The 24,534-nt window shown below is 55.8% G+C and overlaps 2 protein-coding genes across 2 annotated transcripts; both read right to left on the bottom strand.

Annotated features, from left to right (window-relative positions):
* Positions 1-3,365: 3,365 nt before the first annotated feature.
* LGALS4 (galectin 4) lies at positions 3,366-11,395 on the bottom strand. The gene is made up of 10 exons (XM_045292915.1): positions 10,182-11,395; positions 9,851-9,939; positions 8,378-8,579; positions 7,268-7,402; positions 4,679-4,714; positions 4,535-4,573; positions 4,358-4,387; positions 3,991-4,079; positions 3,692-3,857; positions 3,366-3,598 (listed from the first exon to the last, which is right to left on the bottom strand). The coding sequence occupies exons 1-10, from the start codon at positions 10,224-10,226 to the stop codon at positions 3,452-3,454; spliced, it is 978 nt and encodes a 325-aa protein (XP_045148850.1). The 5' UTR covers positions 10,227-11,395; the 3' UTR covers positions 3,366-3,451.
* An 806-nt stretch (positions 11,396-12,201) lies between these two features.
* On the bottom strand, positions 12,202-23,306 carry ECH1 (enoyl-CoA hydratase 1). The gene is made up of 10 exons (XM_004715836.2): positions 23,201-23,306; positions 22,608-22,818; positions 22,376-22,464; positions 14,107-14,231; positions 13,984-14,032; positions 13,769-13,833; positions 13,296-13,366; positions 13,147-13,218; positions 12,556-12,706; positions 12,202-12,455 (listed from the first exon to the last, which is right to left on the bottom strand). The coding sequence occupies exons 1-10, from the start codon at positions 23,253-23,255 to the stop codon at positions 12,351-12,353; spliced, it is 993 nt and encodes a 330-aa protein (XP_004715893.1). The 5' UTR covers positions 23,256-23,306; the 3' UTR covers positions 12,202-12,350.
* Positions 23,307-24,534: the final 1,228 nt, after the last annotated feature.

Below are 24,534 nucleotides of genomic sequence, written 5' to 3'. Positions count from 1 at the left end.
ATATATGTTAGACTTAGGGCACTGCTTGCAGCTGATAAATGATTGTCAAGTTACCTCCCTGAAGGCAGTCAGTTGCCAGACTACTGTACAGGTAGGCCCTGCTCCCAGCTGTTAAGGACAATGGGCTACTTCTCCCTAAAGGCTTTCAACCATTAGTCTGGTCCCTGTAGGTGGGGTTTACACCCTACTGCTAATGGTTTCTATGGAGATCCAGAGACCAGGTCAAACCCGCTCAGAGACATCCAAAGTAGGCTGCCATCCTGAATCTAGGATCCACCCTTCTTGTCACATGTACACCCCCAATCCCTCCTCTTCCTATTGCCTGTATGTCCCTAGATTGTCCCCTCTCATTGCTGTATAACCTATAGTGCAACCCCTTCCTGTGATGTATGTCTTTACCTGTAATTAGGGGGCTTGCACACCCCTCAAAGGTATATATAGGTCTGGGTTAGCAATAAAGAACTCTCTCGGGCTCCCCCCTTGGCCTCTTGTTGGCTCCCCCTCTCCTCTCCGTCCTCGCTCCCCTGTTCCCTGTCCCCTTGACTTCCTTCCCTCCCCCTCTCTCCACATGGACCACCAAGCAGGGCTGAGGCGAGCATACTACCATGAAATGTGTCTGCCTCCATTATTTTAATCTCTCTTCTATCTCTCATGCTATTTCTTTACTATAATCTTTACTTATTATTGCTGTACAATTGCGCCTACCGGGCCCGTGATGATGTGTTAGGAGCTGGATAACCCTGACAATTGATTATAATCTCCACAGTGTGATCTCACTTACCCCACTTCCTGCCTGTTTCCAGTTTCCCTTCCACCGTCTTTCCTAAGCCTTCCTGCCTCCTGAACTTTGTCCCCCTGGCCAACGCTGCCCTCTGGGCCTCAATGGCTGATTCTTGTAAAGCGTGTGTACCTCTCTCTTGTGAGTGTTTATCTGATAGAGTCGTCTCTTGTTGGGCTGAGTATGAAGCTACCGCAGGGAGGTCTGTGCAGTTCTCTGTCATCAGGGAGCCTCGTCATTTTTCTCCCACGCTAGCCAAGACCTTCTAACGTGCTCGCAGTCAGAGCCGGGCACCACCTAGTGCTTCAGGGCTCAGAGTGCGGGCAGCTGAGATTCTCCTGGCCCATCCTTCCATTGGGCGCATGGTTCCCATGCGAGGATGCTCTTCTTCACCTTTCTTGCCTCCGGATGGTGAAGCATCTTGCTTCTTCTCTAGCTGAAGAGTGGCCCCGTGTGTGAATGCACCACTGTGAGTCACCCCCTCATCAGTGGATGAACCTCTGGCTTCTTTCAACCTTGGGGCATTATAAATAAAGCCTCTGTGAACATTGTGTGGGAGTGTTTGTGTGGAGGTGGGTTATCTCTTCTCTCGGGCTGAGGCTTTGATCTATATTTCTCTTCTGACGCTGAACAGCTTGCTCACCTAATTATTGGCCTTTGGAAACTCTTCTTGGGAGAAATGTCTATTCAGATCCTTTGCCAAGGTTTCAGCTGACTTGTTTGTTTGTTTATTTTAAGAGACAAATGATTTTATTCACCAATATTTGCACACAGAGCTCTAAAAGAGAAATCCCATTTTGAACCAAACTATGTCATGATTATCACACCTAAAACTTTCCGTTTGCATATAGCTGTTTCTACACGAGGCTTTAGAAAACGCAGAAGCGTTTTTTCCAACACTTTACTCGGGTCATTTTCAGATGCATTACAAATGTGAAAAGAATTGTTCAGTGGACACAACACCTCCACCCGGGTCCTCACCTCAATGCTTCTCTCGGCTTGCTGTCCATGTCCTCAGCCCATCTGTGCGCCCCTCCATGTTCTTGTGACGCGGCTGAAGTTGCTGACGTCAGTCCGCATCGCCCAGAACACCTCAGGAAACGGATCACTAACCAGTGTTTACAGGGTTTGCGCTTGTGTTCCTGCTGTGCAATATCACTCGCGTATCAGTGAACTGTCTACGTCTTAAATAGACAGTTGTTGAAGTCTTGGAGGGAGGAGGGTGGGGACAGAAAGCCTTGTTGCCGGGGACAGAAAGCCTTGTTGCCGGGGACATAAATGGGTGCAACCCAGGATATGGAATATTGTCATCACTCTAGAAAGCTCCCTCATAGATGCAAAAGTTTAAACTGAGCCTAGCCATCGGAGTAATAAGTTTTATAGGATTTCATGCAGCATATACTAGAGTTCGTTGACTCCTCCTTCTTATCGTTCATCCCAAAGCCGACTGGCCCATTACACGAGAGCCAAACCTGCCATCTTTCTACGCGGACGGGTTTCTGGCGTGTTTGCCTCCGGCCTTTGTTCCACACGCTGAAAGCATGCATGCGGCAGAAGCACTTTCGTAATCCAAGTGAGTCTTTATGGAGGAAAGTTTCAGGTTTGACCGTCTCAAAAGGTACACGCTATTCTGAAAAGCATGCTGGGCCTCATGAAAGCCACGTGGGTTCGCAGATGGGCGCAAAAAAAGATATGTAGACAGAAGACAGGAACTGGAGTGTGGAACGCCACCCGTTCAGAACTGGGGAATCCCGGAGGCCAAGAGAACTTGCGGCCTGCGCACCCTCACTTGGGAAGCCCTCTGCTTACAGCACGCACCTGAGCAAGGGCAGAGTAACCAAGGGACTGGTGGTGAGGCCAGAGGGTGTGCCAGGCTGCGTGCCTGACTCTTATATTCTCCTGCCCACCCCTGGTTGGGGAGGCGGTTGAGGGCCTTGGTCAATCCTACTGGCTGAGTCTAGGCCCACCTGGCTGGTATCATGTGGCTGGGCCTAGCCTGTGTGCCCAGGTGGACCTCCCACCTGGGCTCAGGGGCTTAGTTTGCACATGCCCAGCTCTGGATTTTCCCATAGGGGTCCAATTAGGGTGCCTGATCTCCCTGCAACCCCTCTGTTATGGCCTCATGCGGGCACTGAGGAGCCAACCCCCTTTGTCCCTAATCCAGCAGCCTAAGAGATGGATGTCTTCCCTGCCTTTCTGGACCCTCCTCTCCTTGACGGAATCCCTCAGAGTCTCCTCAACTTACCCCAAACCTGCTCCCGCTTCTGGGAGTCTGTCTCAAGGTGGTCCCTCCCTCATGAGGGAGGACATAGGTGCGCCCTGAGTACTGGTCCCAGTTCCAATTCACCACTCACCAATCCCCACAGTAAGGGCACTTGCCAGCAAAATGACAGTGATGAAGTAGCAACGAAAATAAGTTGATGGTTGGGCGGCATCAGGAAGGTTGAGAACCTCTGCCCTGAGGTCACTGCCTGGCACGTAACTAGATCCACGATGAAGGGAAGGCAGATGGATGGATGGTACCTGAATGGATGGACCGGCACCGCTCGGGAGGAAGGAGATGGCAGGGCCACAGACACCCACGAGACACCCTGAGACATTTTATTGGGGGCTGGGAGGGGATCCCAGGACACCCTTCACTCTGTGGCCCTGCGGGCGCAGCCCAGGGCTCATTCAGATCTGGACATAGGACAAGGTGACGTCACCCTGGATCTCCAGCGTGTCCACCCTCTCGAAGGCTGTGAAGCGATGGGAGAAGTCGAAGAGGTGCTGCCCATTGGCAAAGACCTTGAAGCGATCCATGCCGCAGCGGATGGACAGCTGCTGGGAGACGCGGACATGAAGCCAGGACCCGGACGGAGGTGTGGGGGCAGGGGCGGGGGTAGTGGGGGCAGGTAGGAAGATCTCACTCACATCAAAGAAATGTCCAGCACGAAACGGGTTGTGGGCCACGTTCCTCTCCTCAGACCCCCAGGAGCCGTTCAAATGGCTATTGCGGACCACCGCGCCCTCCTTCATCCGGGGATTAATGTGTAGAGCCACGTCCCCGGAGGCTCCCACTTTGAAGTTGATGGCAAAACTAAAGGCGGACAGGGAGGTGGGGTCAGACAGAGCTCCCTGGCGCCCCAAGGGAGGAGGAGACTGGGGCCTGGACTCCTGGGTCTGAGGCGGGATGAGGCTGGACATCCCCCACCACGAGCCGGGTCCTGCACCTGTCGGCGGAGACGGGTACAAAGCCCGTGATGATGACGGTTCTCCGGACTCGAAGTCCTCCTTGCAGTCTCCCCACAAATGGCACAGGCTGTTGCAAGAAGACACGTGGTCTCATCCTCTCAGGTCCTCAGGAGCCGGACCAGGGGGGGCTTGGCAGAGGAGTCTCAAGGATCCTGGAAAGTATCCCCAATCTCTGCCCCTCCCTCGCTCTGACCTCCGCCCCATGCTCTAGCCTCTCCTACTTCCTGGCTCACAAGTCCTTCGGGCCCTCTCCCGCCACATGTCTGACTCGCCCCGAGCTCCCCAGGGATCAGGATCCCTCCCTTCCCACCACCACCGAGTCCCCAGCCCTGCGGGGCACGGTACCGGGTTGAAGGCTGGGGGTCCCTCCATGGTCTGTGAAGTGAAGGACAGCTGTCATCCCACGGTCTGCAATGACTAGTGACAGCACACGGACTACGCAGGGGGGGGAGCACACCTGTCCCAGCCAAGCCCTCCTCCCAATTCTCACCCCCCCCACCCCCACCCCACCCGCCCACTCACAGGCAGGCTATTCAGTGGTGGCTGGTCCTGTCCCGGACCCTACACGTGGGGACAGAAGGCAGGAATGATGAGGGGACCCTGGAGTCCTGCAGCTGTCCCCAGACCTCCTCCAGGGGAAACCACCACCCAGCAGCAGGTACTTACTGGGTATGCTGGGATCACCATGGGTGCGTGGGGGTCCTGCAAGAGAAGACGGTGATGGGGTGTGAACCCAAGACTGAAAGGTGCTGAGAATACGTCACGCGACCCGTTTAGTTCCACGCCAAGCAGATGCCATTCTCTGTGCCCTGTCCTATCACTTGTCCTGCCCTCAACAGCCTTTCCCCACGTGGGACCAAGCTGCCCAGTCAAGTGGGCTCGCTCTCTCTGTCCCCTGCTCTCGGTTGCTCTCTGAGTCTCTCTCTCTGGCGTTGCCTCTGCGTCGCCCTCGCCCACAGCTTTGCCCGGTGGTTTTCTTTGACTCCATCTCTCTTTTGCTGTCTCCCATTTTCAGTGAACTTGGTGTGGTCCACTTTAAGGGTCCTTGCCTTTAATCCGTGTGTTCCATGGGAAGGATGTGTTTGCCTCTGAGCCTGGCTCCTCTGAGCTGGAGCTGCGGCTCCGGGCCCTCTGCACAGAGCCTCCTGCTGGGCCAGCATGGCCCTGCTGGAACCGCCCCTGTAGGCACAGCTGCGGATTTATGCATTTCTTTCATCGTGTCCACCCCTCCCCACCCTGAATTTTCTTCGATTGCTTTTGACTCACTAACTTTTCCTCTCCAGGAATCAGTTTAGCCCCCTTTTCGTGGCCCCGGAGCGGTGCATGGTGGGACCTGTCCGATGCCGGGTCTCTGAGCGGTGCAGTGCTTCACCAGGGGCTGGTGTGGATGCTGCGGCGTAGACAACATCGGGGAGCCTTGTTTCGCGAGCCCATCACTCAGAGCCCCAGGAGAACTCCCCCACATCCAGCCTCGGGCCGGTCCGTTGTGGCCCCTGCTCACATGAACTGTGTGGATGGGGGACCACTCTTCCTGTAGGCAGCGGGGTCCAGCACAGACTGCCGCTGCCTGGGACCTGCTCCTGCCGCCGGTCTCGCGGCACTTTGGACAATTGCCCCGGGAGATGCCTGTCGCTCGGCACTGGCTGGAAAGAGCTGGTTTTTGCCTTGACTTTCTATCTTTGAGCCCATCACCTTGAGAACCCTTTACTTACTGCCATCACCTCTTTAGAAACCCCGAGGAAGCCGGGTAAGAAAATGTACAGCCACAAACCCTTATAAAAGAAGGTACTGCCAACGCTTCTTCACCAGGGAGGCAGAGGAGCAGAAGGCACCGGTACGATCTTTGACACGGCTGGGTTGGATCCCTGGTTCTGCCCCTTAGAAGTTCCATGGCCTTGGGCAAGTGACGTCTTGTCACGTCCCCACACGGGGCTGACGACAGTCACAGTCCTTTCCCTTGGGGTCTCTGGTATAGGATGGTTGCCGTGGGAAACCCCCTGTCCAAGGGGGTTCTGGATTCCAAGGGTGGCACCTGATGGCCAGTTGGAGGAGTCGTGTGTGTAAAGCCAACACCCAGGAGGTATGCGTGTCCCGTTGACCCGTGTGCCCTTCCTGATCTCACCGAACCTGCAGGGCAGGTCAGCACCGCTCCTGGAAGTTCTGAGACTCTAACGCTTTACAAGAAGTGGCTGGTGGTTTCAAACTGCTGACCTTGCAGTTAGCAGGCCAGCACGTAACCCCTGTGCTACCAGGACTCCTAGATCTACCAGCACTTTTCTTTCTTCGAAGCTCCGTCACGTGTCTCTAGTGTCCTGAGCAAAATATCGTGGCTTGCTTATTTTATGAGCTATAAAGTGGTTTTTCAAAGAAACGTCAGGTCACCGAGGGTCAGCCTACTGTTGAGTGTCATTGAGAACTTGCCTTTGGGTGACTCACACATTGTGCCTGTCCATTCTCCTACCTGAGGACAACTGCCATCTGAGCCCCGAGGCGTTACCAACAGCACTGCTGTGGATCTTCCACTGTGTGTGTGTGTGTGTGTGTGTGTGTGTGTGTGTTGGTGGTGATGTGCGCATTATCACCCAGCGTGGCATTTCTGTACCATGAGGCATGTGTTTGTCCGGCTTCCCCAGACACGAGCAAGGTCTTTTTCAAAGTGGTTGTGCCCGTTAGCCTTCCCAGCAGCATGGAAGTGTACGAGACGTTTGATTGTCTCATGTGACCGACCGACACTTGGAAACGTATAGCTTTCCCACTGCAGTTCTTCTGTTGGGTCTGTAGTCTTCTCTCGTCATTCTTTTCATTGCCTTTCCCCAATGACTAATGACATTGATTCGTTTCTCCTAAGGTGGCTCTTCCTGTGTTCTTTCCTCCTGCCCATGCCCCACTTTCTGACTCAGCTGACACACCTTTTCTTCTTCAGTAAATCCTGATGACCCAAGGGTAGGTCAGGTGCCTTCTTTGTACCCCCAAACTTCCTGCATAGCCTTCATCCCAGTCCTCACTCCTAGGTCTGTGCATTACCCGCCCCCCCCCATCCTAACCCTGACTACTTCTGTACGTACAGTCCTCCTCCTCCTCCTCCTCCTCGCCCTCCTCCTGACTATTCATAACCAGGGTCACATCTGTCCTCCCCATGCTGTCCCAGCATCAGCTAACAATGGGATTCACAGAGGACATAAGCTCAGGAAATAAAGGAATGCGGTAAGGAATTAAAGAAGATAGGAAGCGAGGTAGGGAGGAGACACCACACACCTGTTGTAGGGCCGGCTGGCCGCCAATGAAGTTGATGGACTGAAGTTGCACGTCTCCATCCACTTCCAGGTGAGTGACCATCTGCAGGGGAATCCGGTGGCCGTACTCATAGAAGGGATTTCCGTTTACCACCACCTGGAAGGCAAAGACGAGAGTCCGCACCCACGACTGTGGGAAGAGAGAGACGGGACTCAAAGAGCAGGGCTCTCACAGTACAACTTGGAGTCAAAAGTCCAGGGGCCATGACAGAGAGGGCTCCAGAGTCAGGTTGCTGAGAGCCCACGGGCGAGAAGTCAAAGCAGGGGTCAAAAGTCAGCTCACAGACTGGAGAACGAGAGAGAAGAGAGGATTGAGTCTCGGAATGGAGATTGATAGCGGACTATGTCTGAGTCCTAGTTCTACGGCGATGCCCAGTCCTAGCTGTGGGGCCTGAGCTGGGTCACTTCCCCTCTCTGAGTCTGTGTTCTCGTCTGTACGAGTGCTCATTCCTCCCTGAGATTACAGAGGAGCACAGCAAAAACACCGTCGAAATCCAGCGAGAGCCTGGGCCCTGTGACCATAGCTCAGCATACTTGAGATCAACCTTCATGATTTCCATTGCTAGTGCTAACCAGAGGTGGAGGGGGAGTGAGGGGGGACCCTGCTCCGAAGGCTGAAAGTTCTACATCAACGGAGCCTCTCAGTAGCTCTCTGTGGGCGCGTTCCCGTTGTCTAATACAATGGAGACTCCAAACACTGAGAGGGCCCACTCACGTGCAGCCCAGACGTGACCCTTGATCCGTCCGACATCAAACCCTGGGGCTAGCCTTGCATGATGAGATAAGAAATCTGGCGCCCAACTACGGTAAAGTCGAGGGAGATGCTCCGACCCAGTCATCCCCCAGCCCTAGGAGATTTTCCTCTGGGAGCAGGGTGGGAGCAGTCAAGAGGATGCCCCCTGTAGCTGTAGTGATGAGGCAGGGTGGGGTGGGAGGACTGAGAGAGGACGGCCATCAGAGTCATCAGGAGCCACGGACCATGTGTGCACAGACCAGCACGGAGATTTCACACACAAACTGATGAGGGAGGGGGGAGGAGGAGGAGGGAGGGGGTAGTGCTCCCCCCCCGCACCTTGTAGTGCTCAGCCATGACCATGAACACCAGCTCAAAGGGAGCGCCCTTGCTGAAGGGCATGTTTCTTTTCTTCTCCTCGCTGCCCCACTGGTCGCCCTGCTTGGTGTTGAAGACCACCTTGTCCCAGCCGTCGAAGCGGGGGTTGAAGTGTAAGGCGATGTCCTGTCCAGAGTCCCCCACCATGAAGTTCACGAAAAACCTGGCGGCGAGACCCGGGGGGGACTCATCTCTGCTTCCCAGGAGCCCTCACCCTGCTCCGAGGGTCCCGTGCACTGACTCGAGGAGGGGTGGAGTTTGAGGTCCTTGTTGCCATCTCTTAGCGTCCTGCTTCCTTCTAGACGCCCCCTCCCCCTGCCCACCCCCACCACCTCCCTCCAACTTCTCCCAAGGCAAATACTCCACCCAGCATTGCCCCGAGCCCAGGCACTGTCCCCAAACTCTTGGCATCTGTCAGTTCCTTTCAGGTCTCCCAGCTCCCTCCCCAGTTCCTCCCCACCCAGCCCCATCACCTCCTAAAAGCAGCCTGCTCAGAGCCTTCCTGCGCCTTGAGGCGCCACCTGATCTGCACCCCAACTTCCCCATCCTCATCTTCCACCACCTGGTCCCTCATTCGCTGTTCCCTCTGGACCTCCCTCAGAACCAGCCACCCCTAGGCTACTCCAACAGCCACGCTGCTCCCTCTACCTGGACTACTTTTATCTCCGGACCCCCTCAAGCCTCACCTATGTCAGGACTGTGCTGAAATGTCCCTTCCGGAACACCCCACCTAACGACACCTTATCCCCTCCCCCCCCATGGGCATACTTTCCCCATCTGCCATCCCTCCTTCAAATTTCCCATCTGCCATCTAACCCCTCTTGTGTATTGGCCTTTTGTTACCCCTACTGGCTTGCACAGTCTACAGCTGTGGTGGTCTTGGTCTGTCCTGTGTATAATTCTACTCCAGGATCTCTGCTCCCCCTGCACCGCTCCCCCGGCCCACCCCTGCCTGCCTAGGTACAGGATTGGCCAGCCATTGGACCCCCGATACACCTGGGGTCGCCATGTGTGGGCATGGCCCAAGGCACCCGCCATCTCACACATGCCGCCCCCACAGCCCGAGAGGGAGGGGGCTTTCCCGGTCACACGGCAGAGCCGGCTCTGAGTGCAAATGTCCTGGCGCAGCACCCAGGAGGGGAACCCATGGGGTCACACTGTGGTCCTCGGTTCCAGTCCCACCTCCCAGCTCTTGGCTGGCTCTCAGGTGAGCTGGAAGCTTCCTCCGGAGCCTTCCTGGGCTCCCGGGTCCCTCTCCTGATCTGACCTCCCAGTCCTAGGTCCCCAGCTCCAGCCTGGTCTTTGGCCATCGGTTGAGGATCAGAGGCACGTTCCATCAATTGGCACAGTCCCTCCCCCCACTAGGGTGGAGAAGACCTTGGCCCCCGGGGTCCAGAAACTATCCCCATCAGAGCCCAACCGGGCAGGTCTTACCTCTTCATGTGCTCGTTAGCCACTCCTTGGATGTAAATGGACATCCCCCCGCAGAGGCCCCCCGGGATGGGCTGGAGGTAGGGCAGAGTCTGTGGAAGGGGGACAGATGAGGGACTTGGGGGCCATCTGCTCAGGGCAGGCCTTCCCCCTCAGAGGGAAGTGAAAACAAAGGGGGTGGGCTCGTCGGAGAAGAGGCCAGGGGTCGGAGGTGGACATGAGTGGCCTGAGGGTCGGTGGGGAGTGGATCAGGCCGTCGGGGGTAGATCAGGGGTGGGCAGGAGATCTCGAGGGTCCCCAGACTCCGGGGTCAGGGTCTGGGCTGACAGCTCACCGGGTTGAAGGTGGGCTGGTAGCCAGGTGCAGGGACAAAGGCCATCTTGAGAGACGAGGCTGATGGTGTGTCTTGTAAGAAGAGCGGGAGAAATGGGGACCGGTGACATGAGGCAGGTGGCTCTTATAGCCGGGGACCAGGGAGTGGCTGACAGGGCAAGGGCAAGGTCTAAGGAGATCTCAGCCCCCCTCTTCTCCCAGGGCAACGCAAGCTGCCTTCTCTTATCAGCCTATCCGGTGGATATCATTAGCCAGAGCCTAAACCACCTGGGTCGGAGCTCAGCTCAGAGTCCCCCAAACCCCCTCCCTGACCCTTCTGCATAGAGGAAGTGAGCCTGAACTTTGACCCTGGTGTCTTATCAGAGCCTCATAAAGCCCTGCCCAGGCCTTTGTTGGCAGAGGAAGGGTGGCACCCGGAAGGCTGGGCAGGGCTGCAGACCAGGTGAAAGTGGAGAAGGCGGGACCGGGTGGCCTGGAGGTGTCCGGCACAGTGAAGGGGACCCCATGGATGCCCCACGTGCCTCTGCTGTGTCCATGACACTGTGTGTCGAGGAGCTTCAAGGGAGCCCGGGCGGTGTGTGGGTTACCCATCAGGCTGCCAACCACCAAGGCCCAGTTTGGACTCACCAGCTGCTCGGGGGGAGATGAAGCCTGGTGGTCCCAGCAAGATCGACAGCCTCCAAACCCAAGGCAGCGCTGTCGGCTGGCCCTAGAGGATCGCCATCTCAACAGTCGTGGGCTTGGAGATAAGGCCTTAGAGGCTCTGGGTTCAAATCCTGCCTGGCTGGAGGATCTTCAGGTTGTGTCTTAACCTTAACTTGCCTGTTTGCAAAGCGACTGTCAAGTGGGGATAATACCAGTATGAGCCTTCAAGGGTCCCTGTAAAGACCAGGTGGTAGGTACCTAGTTTCAAGTCAACTGGAAGATATATAAAAGTGTAGGGGTGGAGTCTAGCCTGTCAATCAGGTCACAGCCTGATGGTGCCTCCTTGTGGGAGGGGCTTCCTCATAAGGAGGGCCCTCACCCTCGGAACCCCCCATCTCCACGCTCACCCTCCTCTTCACCTTCCTGCTGGCGGACCTGGCTGCTGCCAGAGCCCTGGAGATGCATCCACTGCCACTGGATCCACAGGTCTTTGCACCACCAGGCCGGTGATGTTCCTGCGTTCTGCGTCATTGCGTGTGGTTGCGTGAGTCTGAAGAGGGACTCAGGGACTTGAGTTGGACTGGGCTGGGATGCTTTCCTGATCTACAATTACTTCTTGATATAAGGCTCTTTCTTACACATCTCTGAGTGTCTCCGGATTCGTTTCTCTAGTCAGCCTGGCCTAACACAGAGCAGTAAGCTAAAAAAGTACTCAGAGCAGGGCAGGGCAGGAGAGAGGACATGGAACTCAGGGCTGTGCCCTTGTCTTCAAGGTATCCCTGGGAGGCAGGGTTCTCAGCCATCAACCAAAAGCCTGGTGTCCCCACCGGCCCAGAGGGGTCTTGGGGGAGCAGACTCTGGCTTCTGTCAAGTCACAGCCAGGGAAATGCTTTGAGGGAGCCCACCTCTGCACACGTGGGGTGGCCACAGTCAGCGTTGGCCTGTCCTCAGCTTGGGGCTCCTGTCCACATGTCAGCACACAAACTGGGCAGGTTGGCTGCATGGGTGGTGCAGGAAGCCTGGGGCCCCGTGAGATGAGGCAACGGGCCCACGACTGGGCAGCCAGGAGCCACGCCTACCATCAAACCCCAAGGAGATTCCCTGCCGCCCCAGATCCTGCCCTGCTGTACAAAGAGAGGACGCCGGCGTGGCGGATGCCACCTCCATCCCGGACCGGCAGGGGACCCTCTGCAGCCTCCCAGTCCCACTTGCTCAGAGACCCTCACCTGCCCACCCGAGGTCCTGATGGGAATCACCTGCTGGGCACCCATTCCACCGGTCAGATGGCTGTCCCCCAGCCTTCTGCAGAAGTATAACCATTAGAGCCCCCCTGGGAGCATCTCACTCACTTCTCTGTGCCCAAGAAGGCCACCGGGTTCTTGAAATGCTTTTATTGTTCACAGGGCCACGGTAAGGGCAGGAGAACAAACCCAGGTTCACTGGGAAGCTCTAGACTGGAAGACTGGGTGGGAAGGTGCCCAGATGGGCAGGGCTGGGTCCCGGCCAGCCGGCTGCCGGTGGTCTCTCAGAGATTGGCGAAGGGGACGCTCTTTAGCTCCTTCTTCTCCATGGTGGCCTGGACAGACTTGATGATGTCCTCCGTCTGCAGCATGCTCATGTTCCAGGAGCTCTGAGCAGTGGGGCGGGGCAGATCAGAGGGGGGCCAATGGCAAGTGGGAGGGTGCCAGCCGCCCACCAATCAGAGGGGCAAGTTGGGAGGAGCCACTCACGATGAAATTGAGGCTCTCGGGCACCGAGTGGCTCTGAGAGTAGACCAGGTTGACCTTGGTGCCCTGCACGGCCACCGGGCTCTTGCTGGCGATCTCTGCCGCGAGGGAAAAGGCGGCCTCCATCAGGGCCTCCTTGTTTGGGAACACCCGGCTGTGGAGGCAAGCAAGGTGGGGACCAGGGGCCTGGGAGGGGGTTTCTACCCTCTGGGGCCCTCCCGCTGGTCCCCCAGACCACTGAGGAAGTAGCCACACAGAAGGTGAAGACCCGCATCAAAACGGGCCATCACAGAAGGGTCCTCATATCAAAAGCAACCCCCTGTCATCGAGTCTGTGTGGGCTCTCGGCGACCCTACAGGGCACAGTCTGACTGCCCCTGGGGATTCTCGAGATTGGAGCCCATCATGGGAACAGAAAGACTCATTTTTTCTCCCTCGGAGCAGCTAGTGGTTTTGAACTGCCAACCGTGCGGATTGCGGTCCTAGACTCCCAAGATAAAGGAAGGGCCGCTCAGAGAAAGCCTGGGGGCAACTCCAAGGGCCCCGCCTCCGTGCCCACACCACCGCCCATGTGCCCTGCTGGCCTTGACCCTACCTGACCAGCCCGCTGCTCAGGGACTCGTCAGCCAGCATCTTGCGGGCAGTGAAGGCCAGCTCGTTGACCAAGCTGCAAGAGGGCCACAAGTGTCAAAAGATGGTGGTCTCTGGGGTCTGGGAAGCCCCCGTGGTGCCCTCCTCGCTCACCTCTGGCTCCCAATGACTCGGGGCAGTCTCTGCAGTGTCCCCACATCAGCTGCTATACCAATGTCCACCTCCTGGAGCGGGGGAGCCATTTCTGTTTTCATTGCTCAAGTCCTCTGTACCCCACCCCAGCCCAGGAAGGGGGTGGGGAAGTCCCCTAACCCCCATTCCATTTCTATCGACACACCTGGCTCAGCCGGGCCCTGAAGTTTGGCACAGAGAGCACCCTCCACGCCCCTCTGCCCTTTGGATTCTTGGGGGTCAGCCACGCCTAGATGCCCACCGGTAGCCCTCCAGGTCTGACCCCATCCGCCAACCCCCTCCAACCCCACTCCCTGTGGGACTGCCTCCTGAGTCTAACTTCCGACAGCTCATCGCTGCTAACTTCCCAGAGGGCCCCGGCTCCTCCAGGCCGTCCTGCCCGGCCCACTGCCCAGACTTAAGTGGCAGTAGCAAGGGGAAGGAAGGCGGCTCACCTTCACCTGGAAGAAGGCATCCTGGGCGCAGTAGCGGATGTCACAGGCGGTGATGAGGTCCATGCCTGGGAGGGAAAGGCCAGGCACACTCAACAACCACAGGGCCAGCCCTTCCTCTGGCTGCATCGTGGGGACCCACCTGAGGCTGGGGGTCCTGGGCCGAGCAGCCAGCGGGAGCACCGGGGTGAGGGTGGGGGCAGGGGCAGCACACTCACCTCCGCCGATGCAGCCCCCATGGACGGCTGCAATCACGGGCTTGGGGCACTGGGAGGAAATGGAGCGGGGGTCAGGGCCGGCCAGGAGACGTGGGCAGCGGGGTCTCCCTCCCAGCTCCTCACCTTCTCGATGACACTGAATGTCTCCTGGTATCTGGAGATGAGGTCACGGAGGTGCCAGCTGATGCGGGCTACGTCCTCCCCGTGTGGCTGCATGATGTCAGAAGCCATGTCCATGAGGTCGATACCTGGTGGGGCAGGTGTGAAGGACAGTCCGGCCGCCGCTCAGGCCCCATTCATCGCCCCAACTAGGGCTCGGAACCCAGGCTCGGCCGGGCAGGTACCCCAAACCACTGCAAGGCGGCCCTTGGTGTCCCTTATCCTCAGGGAAGGACAGAGACACACAGGAATGGTTAGTGGGGACAGTCAGTCCAATGACTAAATGACCACTTGACCACCAGCCTCGACGCAGCGTGACCCTGAGACCAGAAGAGCTAGCTGGTGCCCGGTGCCCATCACCAACCGTTCAGAAAGGCGCCTGGAAGGAGTGGAGGGAAACTCACAAAGGACCAAGGCCGGCTCACTGGCTGGATGGGGGGGACTGGTGGAACCCCCTTGGGCTTGGGCTGATAGTCCCTAGTGCCCCTGCGGGTCTGGAAATGAACTCACCACCACGGCTCAATGCCGGAGCCACACAACAGACAGGCCTGTCAGGGGAACAACAGCACTAACCTGAGTCGACCACGTGACATCACTGGGGTGGCCGAACCCACGGCCAAGTTCACAAGGCAGGACGGGGCAGGAGAGGAGACAGCACGGAAACAACATGCATGCACACAGGCACATACACACGTGCGCACACACACACTTGCACAACACAACACAAAGGATGCACAGACCCTTGCCTAGAAACCCGACCTGACCCCCTCCCCCCCAAGCAGCACCCAATTCACAATGACAAGGTTACAAAGAAAAGGACCTGTTGCGAAACAATGGCTTTTGCTACTTTTGTTTCTTGAGGTTTCTGTAGCGCCCCCCCCCCACCAAAAAAGAGAGCAACCACCTGTGCAGATCTTTATGAAGGGACTGGATGTGGGGCATCACATCAAAATAAAAGCCAGCATGGAACGGAGGCCAGTGGATCTCTGGAGACAGGGCCTGGCAGGGGAGGATGTGGGGCACCAGGATGATCAGAAAGGGTTCTGAAGTGTGGGATTATAAAGAGACTTTTCCCCAGCTTTGTCTCCACCAAAGACATGCCAAACATTGGGGGCTTTTGGCCAACATATGGTGGGAGGTCAGATGCTTAGGGACATCCTCCCTGAAGGCAGTCAGTTGCCAGACTATGGTAGGCACCCCCCACCTTCCTGCTGTTAAGAACAATGGGCTACTTCTCCCTGAAGGTTTGTGACCATTAGCTTGGTTCCTGTAGGTGGGGTTCACACCCTACTGATAATTGCTTCTATGGAAATCCAGAGAACAGGTCAAACCTGCTCAGTTACATCCAAAGTTAGGTTGCCATCCTGAATCTAGGATCCACCCTTCTTGTCACATGTACACCCCTAATCCCTCCTCTTCCTATTGCGTGTATGTCCCTAGACATACACCCTTTCATTGCTGTATAACCTATAGTGCAACCCCTTCCTGTGAGGGAGGTATGTCTTTACCTGTAATCAGTGTGCTTGCACTCCCACAAAGGTATATAGGCCTGGGTCAGCAATAAAGAGCTCCCGCACACGCGCTCTCTCTGCCTCCCTCCTCTCCTCTCCCTTCCTTGCTTGTGGGGAGAAGTCAGACACTTGCTGCCAGACTGCTGTCTCATCCCACAGCAGGGCTGGGCCTGCTCCCTGCAGCTGTGGACAATGGCCTACTTCTCTCTGAAGCTTTGGGACCATTAGCTTGGTTCCTCTAGGTGGGGTTTGCACCCTACTGATAATGTTCCTATGGAGACCCAGAGACCAACCCCTAGACCTCCCTCTCAATGCCGTGTAACCTATAGTGCAGCCCCTTCCTGTGACGTATGTCTTTACCTGTAATTAGTGGGCTGGATTGCCCCCAAAAGGTATGTAGGTGTGAGCCAGCAGAACTTCTCACTCTGACCCTGAGCTCCTTGCTGCTCACTTCCTGGTCACTCCCCTCTCCCTTGTTCCCTTCCCCTCCTTCCCTTCCCCCTCTCTCCACGTGGACCACCAAGCTGGGCTGAGGTGAGCAATGTTGCTATGTATCATGTATCATGCCTGACTGTATTATTGTATTATCTCTCATGCTCTCGATGACTTTAATATAATGCTTATATATCTCAACCGTACAATTGTGCATTACTGAACCCAGAAGTAGTATTACTGAACTCGTAGGAGTAATCAGCGGGTGGGGGCTGGTTCCCTCTCCCTCAGCGTAATTTATTTTTTTATTTAATACTACACTTGCTCCCGTTTCCTTTCCCCTTGTCCTCCTTCCCCTCCCCCTCTCTTCCTGTGAACCACCAAGCAGGGCTGAGGTGAGCATGCTACCATGAAATGTGTCTGACTCCATTATTTTAATCTCTCTTCTATCTCTCATGTTCTCTAGCACTTGACTATAATCTTTATACATCTCAACCGTACAATTGTGCCTATGGGACCCACCCGTGATTAGTGGTGGGGGGCTGGCACACTGAAGGTCACTGGGAGGGGCTGTTGTAACCAAGTACATGCCGAGAAGGGTGCACTTTCAACAGCTGACCCCGTCAGCTCCTTTGACCCTCACCAGCCCCCAACTTGGAGGTCCCGTTATCGACTCCATTTCACAGAAGCACGCGGCTTTCCAGTTGCAGACGAGATTCTCAACCGAGCCGGGACCCATGAGGCTGGCTCCAGAGCCGGGGCTGACGGCATGAATGGTGGGTCAGGGGTGTGCGAGATGGCGGTGGGAACTGGAAGGAGGGAGCCATTTTTGTCCCTCTAACTTCAGAACCGGTCCCCAGTCCGGCCTTTCCTCTGCCAGTCATTCTGTGCACACACCCCACCCCCCAGTCGCGGCTAGCCTCATGTCTCCAGGTGTCCCTGCTTCCCCACCCACACACTCCCGCCCCCAGAGACCCTGCCATCAAGTCAATACCAACTCATAGTTCCCCTGTAGGACAGGGTAGAACTGCTCCTGTGAGCTTCCATAAACCTCCCGTAACTTGACGGGGCGGAAAAGGCCCATGTTTTTCCCACGTGGAGGGGGCTGGTGGCTTCAAACTGCTGACTTGGGGGCTGGCAGCCCACCTCTACATCACCAGGGCTCCCTGATCACTTAGTTAGTGGTCAAGGTCAAGTCTGTTCTGCGCAGTGCAGCCTCACGGAGAACAGAGCAGGATGCCGCCCGGTCCTGCTGCACGTCCACGCCTCGGCCTGCTCCAGTCCGCTGCCTGGCTGCCTTTGGAATGTCCCTTTGCTGGCTTGCTCACCCCCAGTTCTTCTCGGTCAAGGTTCTGCTGTGATCTGTAGGGTGTTACCGGCTCGGTTTTGGAACGTGTTCCTGGAAGCTCTGTTGAAACCTATCTACTGAGGGTGACCTAGCTGGCTGGTAGGTGAGACGCCAGCTTCTAGCACCACAGCAGGGCACCAGCTAACACAGCACCACCCTACCCTCACCCCCAGGAAGGGGTGGGCAACCCACGCACTTGAGATAACAAGCTAAGTCCTCATCACCATGGCACCAGCTCCTATCCACTCCGGGCACGCTGCCCAGGGCCCTGTGCCCACTCCTCCTTCTGCCGACAGCAGCCCTTCCCCCTGCAGGAGTCACAAGACTGAGCCTGTGGCTGCATTCAGGCCACAGGTCACCACCTGACAGCCTTGGCCAGAGAGCAGCCAGCTGCTATCTCCTCCACCCCCACCCACACTGCGCCCCTGCCTACCCTGGGGCTCTGGGTTCCCCTGGCTTAGGGCCAGCCTCCTCTTCTAGGATGTGGGCTCAGTGAGGACCGGTGTCTTCCCACCTCCTGGGTCTCCAGCCACTGAGATGACCACCGCTGCCTCATCAGGCAGGGGGGACAGAGGACAAAATAAATCAGAAAATAGCTTTTGTTGGGGGGTGCTAAGTGGCAGAGTGGTGATGCATGGCTGGGTCACTAACCCCGGGGTCAGCGGTGCAGATCCGCCAGCCACTCAGTGGGAGGAAGAGGAGCCTTTCTGCTCCAGTGGAAAGTAATCATTTTGGGAACCCCCAGGAGCAGTTGCGAGCCTACCCTATAGGGTCACGATGAGTCGGCATTGAGCATTCAGGAGCGGTATGAAGTGATAAAGGAGGGGTGTCAATGTCGATCGAGGCCTGCTAGTCGATCGCAAATGCAGTGTGGTGAGGTAGTTATTGTGCCAACCTGGCCGGTAAACACAGGTGGGGTTCACTGAAGGGCGGACGGATAAATGGCTCAGTCAGCCTCCTCTTTCTAGTTCTTGGGTCTCTTGCTTTCTGATGGTTGGACCAGGGTGCAGCTGCCTTAGCCAGTTCCCTGCTTCAGCTGGCAAGGCTCACTTCCTGTAAGACATCCCTGAGGAGAACCCGCATGGACCTACCCTGATGCAGCCCTGGGTGCTGGAGCAGCATGTGGAGACCCCTGCCAGCGCTGAGATGCTTACACATTCACTGACTGGGCTTTCCTCCTGTAGTCGGTGTCATTGTGTGTGTTTTGTGAGATGGAGGAGGACTTTGTGGATTGGTGTTGGACATATGGGTTAATGTTGGACTTGTGGGCTTGGGCAGCACTGGGTTGGGATGTTTTCTTGATGTGCACTTAACCTTTATCCAAAACTCTCTCTTATACGTGAGTTTCTGTGGATTTGTTTCTCTAAAGTACCCAGACTAATACATCTGGGTAGATCCCATGGCACTAAAAAAGTAGACTTAAGCCTATCATCAATCCCGTCACTTAAGTGATACACAGCACAGCCAATCAGATGCAATCTTAAGGGTCAAATGCATGAGCAAACAACTGTGTGCTAAATGCTGCAAAACTGACAAGCTAAGTTACTGCCAATTTTTAGACCTTGGTTTTTGTCTCTGAAATGTAAGAAAGGGTATTAAAATGAGTAGGGGAGCTGGACCAAGTAAGAAGACAAAAACGTATCACTTTCATACAGAATGGAAGATTTTGACACTACAAGCCGACATTCAGCGGAAGACCAGGGCGCATGGACAGTTCTGGAACTTAATAGCGGAGGGAAAGTACCCAAACATGAGAAAATGTGTTACCTCCTTGACCGCATGCTTCGGCTCTACTTGTTTATGTGAGTCAGCCTTTTCCCATATAAAGATCATTAAGTCCAAGCACCGTTCCACCATGACTGATGGTCATTTGGAATGTGCTTGAGGCTGGCTGTCAGCAGCTACTGTTCGGACTATGCATCCCTGGCTCAGTCCATTCAGTGCAAGTCATCACAGTAAACTCAGGTAATGACAGAAAATGTACAGAGCTAATTGTGTTGTGCTGTGCAATATGGACTGTTGTATATGTACATGTAAAGAATTGTACATTGTACATGTAAAGAATTCTCAACGCATTTATGAATGTAATAATAAAAATAAATGTTTTGCATTTTTGTAGTTGGTAGATCACTTTGACTTGATCATTTAACAAGTAGCTTGCATGCTAGAAGTGTGAGCACCCTTGTGCTAAAGAGACTCACCCCTGTAGCTCAATAGCTGACGGGAAGATAAAGGGCGCATCCCTGAGAATCACCTACCACATGAGATCAGAGAGTCAGGACAGGAGGAAGGAAACAGGAAATGCATGAGGGGGTGGCAGTGGGGGAAGGAGTGGAAGCTGAATATGCTTCTGAGTTGCCGGATGGAACACCGATGGTCCACTTGGGAAACCTTCACCTGCCACCCCAACCCCAACCTCACTGCCACAGAGTCCACGCCAACCCACAGAGTGGCCCTATGGGACAGGGTGGGACCGCCCTTGTGGGTTTCTGAGACTGTCACTCTTTATGGGAATAGAAGCCTTGTCTTTCTCCCCGGGAGCAACTGGTGGTTTGGAACCACTGACTGTGGAGGGCAGCCCAACCTGTAACCACTACAAGACCAGGGCTCCCCAATTCACGATAAAAAGTTAAAAAAAAAAAAAGTACCAGGAGGAAGGACAAGTAGCATGCATGTACGTGCGTCTGTGCGTGTGCATGTACATGCAGAGATGACACTGCAGCTTGAAATAAGGTGGTCAGGACCCTCTCACTGAGCAGGTGACCGCTGAGTCAGGGCCTGAAAGTGGTTGTATGGGGGGAACTTGGGCTAAGAGAGCTCCACATATTCAGCACAGTAGGTGCAAAGGCCCTGGGGTAGGACCGTGTCTGGAGACACTTGGCAAGGCCAGAGCAGGGAAGCAAGGGGAGTAGCAAGGAGAGTCAAGGGCAGAGAGGGGACAACGGCCGGTCAGGTGGGGCTGTGAGCCAGGAGAAGCAGCCACAGGAGGCCCTGAGGGGTGTAGGCCTTCACAGCCCCCCTCCCCCAGGTGGAGCATCCCCTGACCCATCCCGTCAACAACTCGCCCAGTGGGCGGCCTCCTTTCCTTGGTGAGACCGGTGACAGTGTGGGAGGGTAAGGCCCTTGGCGGGGCAATGGGTCAGCAGTGGAACTGCTAACGATCCCCTCAGCGGCTCCCAGGAGAGGGGACAGTCTCGGAGATGCACAGGAATAGTGTTCTTTTGGGAGGAGTATTGGGGGCCCTGGGGGTGCCGTGAGTCCAGTGGTGGGCTCACAGGCCCCATCTGGCCTCGGGAATGCTGTGGAACAGTGCCGCTCTCTCCGGCAGGGTCACTGTGAGTCGCCGTCAACTCCTCGGAGGAAGTGATGTTGGGAAGGTTACGCGTGCTTGTTAGTACACAGCGGGCTGCCCCGGCTGACTCCCAGGCAAGTTCGTTTTCTGAGCTGGAGCTTCTTTCTCTGGAAAAAGAGGATCCAATCCTCCCAAGAGCTGGCCAAGCCACTGGAGATCCCCTTGCAGAGGAGTCTCGGGGAGATGAGCCAGTCAGGGTGTGATGAGAAATTGATGAGAAATACAACTTTCCTCTAGTTCCTAAATGTTTCCTCCCTGCTCCCACTACCATGACTTGAATTCTACCTTGCAGGTCTGGCTAGACCAGAGGAGGTACACTGGTACAGATAGGAACTGAAAATCCAGGGAATCCAGGGCGGGGTGAGCCCTACAGGACCGTGATGTGAGTGGCGAAACAGGGAGGGTAGAGGGAGAGTGGGTAGGAAAGAGGGAACCGATTACAAGGAACTATATGTGACCTCCTCCCTGGGGGACAGACAACTGAAAAGTGGGTGAAGGGAGACGTCAGACAGGGCAAGATATGACAAAATACCAACTTATAAACTATCAAGGGCTCATGAGGGAGGGGGGAGCGGGGAGGGAGGGGAAAAATGAGGACCTAATGCCGGGGGTTTAAGTGGAGAGAAAATGTTTTGAGAATGAAGTACAAATGCGCTTTACACAATTGATGTGTGTATGGATTGTGATAACAGTTCTATGAGCCCCTAATAAAATGTTTAAAAAAAGAGCTGGCCAAGCAGGGCGTCGAGGAGATGGCACTCCGCCTGCTGGCCCGGTACTCAGTCCCCTGGCGTCCCTGGGCCCTCAGTGTCTCAACAGGTGCTGCTGATGGACCTCCTCCTAGAGCAAGCCCAGCTGGGCACCCTGCAACACTTTCATTCACCAGCTTTTCTGGTTTAGCCACCTTGTCTGGGCCTATAAAAGCTTGCTCCCAGAGGCTGGCAGTTCGAGTCCAGCCAGAAGCACCTTGGAAGATGGGCTTGGGAAAGAGCACCGCTGTGGCAAGCCCCATGGGGCATGGGGCAGTTCAGAAGAAAGGTCGCATCCTGGAAGCCGTGCCACAGCCCTGCCTGCTCGGACTTGAAGGTGCTGCTTTTTTTAACTTGGGGAACACTGCATGGGCATCAAGAAGTTGCTAGGTAGGATGCCGTTATGACAGTAAAACCCACGAGGGTTGGAACCCGAGGGAGGGCTTTGTTCTCCCAGGTGTCCCAAGATCTCCTCCTTGGATGGGGCACAGCCTCCTCACTCTGCTGTCGGCTCAACTGCCAAAGCTCCCCCGTCCCTCTCCGACATGTTTCCGCCTTACACAAGCCCTGGCTTTCCTAGGTTCCCTGGCAGACACAGACCCGAAGTGGATGAAGTGCCTTGTCCCCGGTCATGATCCCTGACTGGAAACCCAGGCTTCAGAGCCCTGGGACCCTGTCACATTCGGTATGGCTGCCTTCTGTACTGGAATGCTTTCATGAAAGCAGACCTTTGGTAAGAAGGGACACAAGTAGCCACAAGAAGCTACTTCAGCAGCATGGCCCTGGTTCCGGGAGCAGGAGACACCCGAGTGGGGGCTGATGGGAAAGGAGGCCTCGGTACCTGACGTGAACATCTTTCCTGCGCCAGAGATCACCACGGCACGGCAGCTGCTGTCTCTGGCGATCTTGTTGAAGCACTCCACCATCTCTCTGTGGGGAAGTAAGGAGAAGAGGGTCCTGTGAGGGGTCGGGGTCCTCTACCCAAATGCCCGTGGACCCACGGCACTCACCCAGCCCTACCCAGTCCCTCAGCCACCGCCTCCAGGCAGGCCGCCGGGGTTGGCACATCAGACCTCCAGAAAGCCCTGTTCATGGCGTTCCTCTTCTCGGGTCGGTTGAGCTGCACATGCAGGATGTGTCCCGGGACCGATGTCACCTGCAGAGACTCATAGCTGTAGTCTGGGCCCTCTGGGGGCTCTGCCTTGGCTGGCTTCTCCGTGGATGCAGAGGAACTCAGGGGTTGGGGGTCAACTCCCAGATATGGCTGGTGGGGAGCCACAAGTCCTGCCCCAAAAAACGAGAGAGCCTTTAATGACCCGACCCTTCGATGGCTCTCCCGTGACCCAAGGTGGGGGCGGGGGGGGGTGTCGCAGGTCCCCCAGAGGCTTGTTAACAAGGAGTTAGAATTGACTTGTTGGGAGCAAGCTTGGCGCTGACCCTGAAGATTAGGGCGCTTCATGGGGGTCTCGGTTTAAGAACCACCTCGCGCCCTTGAGCCTGGGACCACGCGCAGCTGCGAAGCGACCTCGCACGAGAAGGCAAGCCCACGGAAGTGGCGCGGCCTTCAGCACGGACACGCAAGCCGCCCCGCCGAGTCCGCGAACTCGGCGAGGCCACCTTCGCCCCGCGGGTGCGGGGAACACGCCACCTCCAGGGAGGGACTCACTTCGCACCAACAGGGCCCGGAGCCCGCGGGAAACTTCTGCCACGGCGGCCGCCATAGTGAGTGGGCGCGTCTCGAGTCTCGGGAGGACTGAGCGCGTCTCGCTCGTGAGCGAGGGGGCGGGGCGACGCCGAGGGGGCGGGGCCGGGAAGACGCCACGTTGAGTGAGGGCAAGGAAGCCGGGCCCGCCCACCGAGGACGCCGGCCTTTGCGCCGCCTCAACTAAGGGCAACCGGAAGTCGCGTCCTTCCTTCCGCCGCCGGGGGCGCTGCGGGAAAGGGCCACAGACAGACGCTGGACGTGAGTTACGAAGAGCCTTGGGAACGAGCCCTTTTGCCTAGAAAGAGCACGTCGAGGGATACGTCACACTCCGGTCGCATCACATGGCTGCATTAGGCTGGTGACAGTGGCGTTTGAGAACGGGGGCAGATAAAGAGAGATGAAGCCAAAATGTCCTCAGGCGGGCGTTTAAACAGTGACCATCTGGAAACGAATGTGCAAATGTGCTTTACGCAATTGGTGTATGGATGGATTGTGGTAAGAGTTGTACGAGCCCCTAATAAAACGGTTTTTTAAAAAGATATGAAATAGAGATAAATAAGAAAAAAAGAAACTAATAAAAATATTAATACTAAAAAAAAATCAAACTTCGGGGAGGAGATGAGCCAGTCAGGGTGCCATGTAGCAACGATGAAACATACAACTTTCCTCTAGTTCCTAAATGCTTCCTCCCCCCACTATCATGATCCCAATTCTACCTTACAAATCTGACTAGACTAGAGGATGGACACTGGTACAGATAGGAACTGGAAACACAGGGAATCCAGAGAGGATGATCCCTACAGGGCCAGTCATGTGAGTGGCGATACTGGGAGGGTGGGTTGGGAAGGGGGAACCGATGACAAGGATCTACATGTGACCTCCTCCCTGGGGGGCGGACAACAGAAAAGTGGGTGACGGGTGACGTCGGACAGGGCAAGAAATGACAAAGTAATAATTTATAAATTATCAAGGGTTCATGAGGAAGTGGGTAGTGGGAAGGGAGGGGAAACCATGAGGAGCGGATGCCAGGGGCTTAGGTGGAGAGCAAATGTTTTGAGAATGATCAGGGCAATGAATGCGCAAATGTGCTTTACACAATTGATGTATGTGTGGATTGGGATAAGAGTTGTATGAAAAATAAATAAATAAAATTTTAAAAGAAAAGTTGTATGAGCCCCTAATAATTTTTTTAAAAAAGAACTAAAAAGTGACCATCCAGCGCCACTCAACGGGGGAATCAACGTGCACATGGGTCATGCTTGCACTCTGCCCAGAAAGCCACCAACCTGCCTTCT

This window comes from Echinops telfairi, unplaced genomic scaffold (assembly GCF_000313985.2).
Source record: "Echinops telfairi isolate 266 unplaced genomic scaffold, ASM31398v2 ScPeMD7_655;HRSCAF=1070, whole genome shotgun sequence".
Taxonomy (NCBI): domain Eukaryota; kingdom Metazoa; phylum Chordata; class Mammalia; order Afrosoricida; family Tenrecidae; genus Echinops; species Echinops telfairi.
Note: the sequence above shows the minus strand (reverse complement) of the source record. Positions and strands in the feature narration are given on the sequence as shown.

What these genes read in the sequence shown, in the direction of transcription:
- LGALS4 (XM_045292915.1), bottom strand. Translation starts at nt 10,226, where the DNA reads ATGGCCTTTGTCCCTGCACCTGGCTACCAGCCCACCTTCAACCCG. An exon ending in GACCCCCAGCCTTCAACCCG is followed by an intron (nt 4,080 to 4,357) that starts GTACCGTGCCCC and finishes TTCTTGCAACAG; the next exon opens with CCTGTGCCATTTGTGGGGAG. An exon ending in GTGCTGGACATTTCTTTGAT is followed by an intron (nt 3,599 to 3,691) that starts GTGAGTGAGATC and finishes GTCTCCCAGCAG; the next exon opens with CTGTCCATCCGCTGCGGCAT.
- ECH1 (XM_004715836.2), bottom strand. Translation starts at nt 23,255, where the DNA reads ATGGCGGCCGCCGTGGCAGAAGTTTCCCGCGGGCTCCGGGCCCTGTTG. An exon ending in TGGGGGCTGCATCGGCGGAG is followed by an intron (nt 13,834 to 13,983) that starts GTGAGTGTGCTG and finishes TTTCCCTCCCAG; the next exon opens with GCATGGACCTCATCACCGCC. An exon ending in ATGCCTTCTTCCAGGTGAAG is followed by an intron (nt 13,367 to 13,768) that starts GTGAGCCGCCTT and finishes CCCCCGCTCCAG; the next exon opens with GAGGTGGACATTGGTATAGC.